This window comes from Sinocyclocheilus grahami, unplaced genomic scaffold (assembly GCF_001515645.1).
Source record: "Sinocyclocheilus grahami isolate Dianchi unplaced genomic scaffold, SAMN03320097.WGS_v1.1 scaffold257.1, whole genome shotgun sequence".
Classification (NCBI taxonomy): Eukaryota; Metazoa; Chordata; class Actinopteri; order Cypriniformes; family Cyprinidae; genus Sinocyclocheilus; species Sinocyclocheilus grahami.
This window is the reverse complement of record NW_015505436.1, coordinates 2,104,886-2,111,183: the sequence shown is the minus strand read 5'-3', so window position 1 is coordinate 2,111,183 and position 6,298 is coordinate 2,104,886. Positions and strand designations below refer to the sequence as shown.

Below are 6,298 nucleotides of genomic sequence, written 5' to 3'. Positions count from 1 at the left end.
GGCTAGTTTTGTGCATACGCATCGGTTATAAATGAGGCCCCTGCTCTGAAGTGTACACACAGTTTTTTTTACTAAATTACTAATTTGAGTTATTTGACAGTTTGCACCATCCTGTTAATATTTTGACCAACTTAGAATATATAAATGCTTATATTATATTTTCTATTACATTTACATTATTAAAAAGAATAAAAAAAGATTTTAATTTTTTTTTTACAATATTTATTAAAATATACAAATATATATTGTACCTCTTATTAAAAACATCATAAAATAATGTCAGATTTTTTTACTGTTAGTAATGAATGACCATAAATAGCTTTGTACCTTACAAAAGCCTCCATACATTTGATTGCTACTTCGTCTACTTCTGGGTCAAACTTGTTTGCCAAAAGATGGTGTTGCTGTACAATCCATTTCAAGTCCCCAGCTCCATAGACACACACTGCCCGTCTGTGCATCCCAGTGCATGGTGGGTAGGGAGCCCCATTCTTCAGTTCTCCTTCAAAGTAGCTCCACTTCACCAGACGAGCAATTGAATTCATGTCCGATTGTTCATACTTGATGTTTGGAGGATTAGATCCTGGAACTGAAGGCATTCGCTGTAATGTAGCCCACATGTGCTCATCTGGACTGTACGTGTCTTTCTCCCATTCCATGAAATCTTGAATCTCTTTGCTTTTGAAGATATGCTCCACAAACTCTCTTGAAACCACAAAGTAAGCATTTCCTGAGAACATTGGGGTCTTTATTGGTGGAGGCGACTTTTTAACATTGGTCTTCTTCACAACATTGGTAACGTTGTGATGATATTGCCAGCGGCCCTTTTTGGCCTCTACGGCCTCAGACTCCAGACTGTTCTTTCCATTCAGGAGTTTTAGAGACTGAACCATTTCTGCATTGGTTTTAATGGGGAAATCAGTGCCACATGTGTTGAGCAGATACTTCCACTGGACAGGTGACTTGAGCAGATCCTGCATGCAGTTGATGTCCGCTTGAACTCGAGACCAAGAGGCGTAGATCACATGCTCCAGTTTGCTGGCCACAAACACATTGGTCAGGCAGGACGTAATGGCCCTTACTGCTTCTTTAAAGATCTCAGGAGACTTCTGGTCCACGTGAACACAGTACACATTGTGAGGAGTGTAAATGGCTCTCAGGAGCCTTTCAAACATCTCGATCTTCTCATGTATCACCATGGAGTAAGCAATGGGGAAAACTTTCTCCTCTTTACTGAGAGAAACCGTCAGAAATCCTCTGTCTCGGAGGTAGGATGGACAATCCTTGGTTGCGTTGAGGTAGAATGACTCTGATAGCAAAGTTTTTCTTTTTTTAGAGGCCAGGAGCTTCCTGAAAACATCCTTGTCCACTCCATCCAGGTCTCCTTGGATAATAGCAGAACAAGCCTGTAGTTCTCCAACATCCTGCTTTAGTAAGTAATTCAAGTCCAGCTCTTCCTTATGAAGAGAGTTTGTTTTTCGTCCTGGATAATTCAGCAAGAAGAGGGACACTGATAGGATGAAGATCATTTTCAGAATCCTCTGATATTTAAACCTCATTTTCAGGTCTTTAAGATTATAACTTTCCAGAAACGACTGCCAGGAGATTAGATCTGTGCCAGTGAGGTATAAAACAGTCTCTCATGTGGCAATATAGTAAATCTTATACAGAGGGGGAGGGCCTTCCTCTGAAAAAGCGATTAATAATTGCCTTACCTGGAGGGTGCGTTTATCCGATATTACAGGAAATAAGCAATGTCATTTAAAAAAAATGATACAGTTTTTGGACACCAAAGATGTTCTTAAAAACAAACATTTTGCAAAACAGTAAAGTATTATGTAAAACTGTATTACGTATCATTTTAAAAATGTTGGTTGCTGATTGTCTTATCTGGTTACCAGATCTGTAGTCCGACATGAGTTTACATTTATTCATTTAGCAGACGCTTTTATCCAAAGTGACTAACAATTGGGGAATACATCAAGCGATTCTTCTTAAAGAGGCAAATAGACACAGGAAGTGCTCGTCATACCAAGTTTCAAGCATTGTTCAAATAAGTACAAGCTAGACAGAGAAAGGTGAAAGAAAAGAGAAACTATTCTTTAACTCCAACGGTTTTTTATAGCCTATTACAATTCTAGCTTATCTAGTGATCTTGTAATCTACTGATACTTCTGCACCAAAAACTAAAATGTTTCTTGGGGAACTGCACTTGTTCTGTTAAATTTAATGTCATTTTTCCACCAAAGACAAAGCAAAACAACAGAAACATAGTGATTATAATGTTGAAGTAGATTTATTGAGCTGTTAGAGATGAATGGGTTATGTTTGCAGCTGTAAAATTATAAGTGTTACTGTCCCATGTCCCAGACTTGGGGGCGGGAGGATCCTAAATCGTCCCTATACCCTTATAATATTTGAGAGAACAGCCATTTAGATCCAGAGAGGAAGCAAATTTTCAGATTTTGATTTACTTGATTTGTTGACCACAAGTCAATTCTGATTTAATGCTGACTTTAAGGCCCTAAAGTCAAGGCCCTTGACTTTTTATGTTAGTTTTTCTTTGTCTATTGTAACAGTGTGTGGAAAACATATTTGCTGTGGTAAAGGAAGCCACAATAAATTAGATCAGGTGATGTCAGTTACTTATTAATGGTGATAACATTTATCATGGTTCACTGATCGAATCCAAAGTCTAATAACCTCATTATAAATGTGATATGTTGTTAAAGCAATAGTTAAAGTTAAGCTGAAGTAAAGCTAAATAATACAATGTCGCAGGACTGAGAACTTGAGCTGAGTATGGCTCCTCACAGTCAGATGAAGATGTGATGCCATGCTTGATAGACCCGGACAATCTGATAAAGGTGATCTACAGGATATATTATTTTTGGTAAAATTTATTACATTTACATGTGTTTGAGTTTGTGTATAGCAGACCAAACTGCGCCATTCATTCACACAGAGACATGCAGAACATGCAGACATATTACCGACATGCACTGACTGACTGCTGTTGCCTGTTTTTCTGTGTTTTTAAATGAATGTATCTCTGAAGAGAACCGAGTGTCTTCAGAAAAGTGTAAATGTGAACCGGTGGATCGACAAGAAGCTAATGCATTTTAAAAATCTAAACAATTAAGAGAGTAAGATATTTATATGTTTTAAATTAATATAATAATTGATACTTTTGACTCATCCCTTTTCTTAAAAATGGTTTAAAGGCTGAAATGTGATGTTTGTAATTTTATAAATCCTTTTGTTTTTGTTTAAACCTGTATCTGAATTGAAAACCATGCTTTTTACAGTCATTTTACAGGTTATATGTTACCATAGACGTTGCCCTACCCTGCTCATTAGGTATTAATTTTACTTGTGCACGTCTTAAAAAGTCTTCAATTTGATTTTAAAAATCCTGCAGATACCCTGGTGTAATACTAAACTGCATATGCATCCATGTTTTAATCACAGAAATGGTTGTCTTACACAAGAATGGCTGGAAAATGCTTTGGAGTTTGGCCAATGAACATGACACTATTTTGCAAGTAAAAAGCTGTTATCTTTTTAAAGGGATATATACTGTATATTTCTTTGTCAATAAAACTATGGAGTGGGGTATGAGTGGTTATGCACAAATGAATGAAACCCATTTGTCCGTGTTTCACTCTGTCTCGAATCGAGCTCGCGGAAAGCGCTTGAGAAACAGTGTCTCTTCCGCGGCTCGGTACGCTTTCAACTAGTTTTTTTAGTCTTGAGCAAGAGACTGTACGACATTCACGTTACATGATTTGACTGATTTTTACGTAGAAAGGGTGACAGCGCACCGCATTAAAAGAAATGATCATTCATGTTTTCATAACCGCTGACCAAATTAAAAAAACTAAACTAAAATGAATTAATCTTTGAGAGCAAGGGGGCCCCCTGGTGTTTCGGGGGTCCTACGCAGCTTGTGTATTTTGCAGCTCTGTTGACTTGCCTGTAAGTAACATCAGCTCTCTTCACCTCATCCCACACAGCCCTGAGGAGTGTTATCTGCAAACAACACAGAAGAGAAAGGGTGAGCCACCAACTGTTTCGTTCAAAGAGGTGGTCATTAGAGTTATTTTGAGGTTAGAATTTCACTACATTAAATCTCTAATTCCCTATTAGATATTTAAGTCTCCGTGATATCAAAATGGACAATTCTTATTTTTTTTATGGAATGTTGCAGTGTTTATTAAAAATGTTTTATCTGTGCATATCATAACAGGAGTTTCAGATTGGCCTCATTTACTTCCATTGTAAGCCCCTCACTGTAATCCAGATTTTTGCTGTTTTAAAATAAAAAGTGGGAAGTCAAATTTAGTTCTAATTGAGTTCTAATTTAATAGGGGTGTAATTCACACTAGAGGCTTAGTACCTACTAACTACTTGGTTTCCAGTTTTGTTCTTCCAGGAATCCTGTGTCAGCCAAGCAGCGTCCTCAGAGATTTAATATATACTGTACCTCCTTGGTAGCCCGGTCAACAGGCTTTATTTCATTGTTAAATCTATAGCATGCATTTTAGCACAATGAAATGTTATATAGACCAGCAAGCAGATCCAGATCTGTCTGTTTGCGATAAAATTTTGTGATCAAACAAGGGCCATGGGCCATAATGATAAGAATGAAGATATATTGGTACTGTGTGATGGAAGTGTGAAAATGATAAGAGATGCACCTGTGTAGGATTTGCAGCTGGTGTGGCACTGTCTGCAGCTGTGCTTGCTCTCATAAAAGTGCTGCGGACATTGATCCACACACTACCTGGTGCCCTGCAGGTCCAGCAGAGGAGGTGTGCACACCCTGCAGGCGTCTGGCCCTGGGCCCGAGCACTGCTCACAGGAACGGTCACACTTCTCGCAGCACTCTCCTGTGCTGAAGTACCTAAGTAAGGCACATCAAGTGAAAGAAATGCATGCTTTGTTATTATATACACAGCAAAGAAGCCATGCTCTGGCACGGTTCTGATAAAGGAATCCTGTCATATTTAATTATTATTAATTACTTAGCTAATTTGTTAAGAGGTTGTTTATTGTGACCACAGATCTTTTTGTCATCAGAGTGCAGTTCAGGCTTCTTTGAGGCTCTGCATTTTACATTTACATTTATGCATTTGACAGCTAACTTTGCATTAAAATTACACATTTACATTTCATTGGTCCTTGCTTTCCCTGGGAACCAAAGCCACTGTGGATCGAATTTGTTGATCCAGCACATCCCATAAATGCTCAATCGGATTGAGATCTGGGGAATTTGGAGGCCAGGGCAACACCTTGAACTCTTCATAATGCTTCTCAATTGATTCCTGATCCTGCAGGGCACAATATGCTAATACTGCCATGATGAAATTTCATTTAGGTGGCACATACCAAATTGACATCCATGTGTATGGCCAAACCCAAGGTTTCCCACCAGTTGTCGTCTTACAGGTAAACAATGCACATATGCACAGCCGTCCACTTGATATAAATGAAAATGAGAATCATTGGATCAAACAACCTTCTTCCTTACCTCCAAGGTGCAGTTCTGATTGTCACATGCTCATTGTAGTTGCTTTCGACTGGGGTAGGAGTCATCATCGATATTCTGTTTTTTTTTTCACCTATATTGCCCCACATGCAGCAGGGTACAATGTACATTTTGTTTTGACACATTCCTCCTCCCATAACTATCATTAATATTTTCTGTGACTCGTGCCACAGTAGACCTTCTGTTTAATCAAACACCTTTCCTATTAACTAATTACAAATGATGAACGAAATGTGTGTGTTTGTGTGCATAAGAAGATCTTATCCTGTGGGACAGTGGCTAACGCAGAGATGAGAGAGCAGATGAAGGTAGCCTGGTGCGCAGCTCAAGACAGTATCTGAAAGATGCCCCCCCCAAAAAAGCACTGACATAAGTTCAGGTAAGTTCAAGTAATTCGTACTGTGGAGGTAGTTGGGCAGAGCATGGTTCTGCTAGTCAGAGGGTCCTTTGCTGGACTGGCAGAGCCAATAACATGCTTGGCAAGTTACTTTGATGTTTACCTGGGTAACTCCACACATCATGTTGTTGGGATCCAGAACCAGACACAGGTCTGTTTCTGCTGAGCAAAGTATAAAGTCCGTATAAAGTATGCATTTTTGTATACATTTTGTATATTTTGACTTTACATGTTCCCATGAAAGAAAAATCCAATATAGCTGATGATATGGCAAAATACTGGACAAATCAGCTAACTTGAATTATACTTGACTGCATTTGGTCCTCACAAAGACACAAATGATACATAGA

General features: G+C 38.6%; 1 protein-coding gene across 1 annotated transcript; it reads right to left on the bottom strand.

Moving 5' to 3' along the window:
- Positions 1-266: 266 nt before the first annotated feature.
- Positions 267-5,363, bottom strand: LOC107598899 (beta-1,3-galactosyl-O-glycosyl-glycoprotein beta-1,6-N-acetylglucosaminyltransferase 3-like). The gene is made up of 4 exons (XM_016290337.1): positions 5,189-5,363; positions 4,701-4,906; positions 3,943-4,032; positions 267-1,595 (listed from the first exon to the last, which is right to left on the bottom strand). The coding sequence occupies exons 1-4, from the start codon at positions 5,361-5,363 to the stop codon at positions 267-269; spliced, it is 1,800 nt and encodes a 599-aa protein (XP_016145823.1).
- Positions 5,364-6,298: the final 935 nt, after the last annotated feature.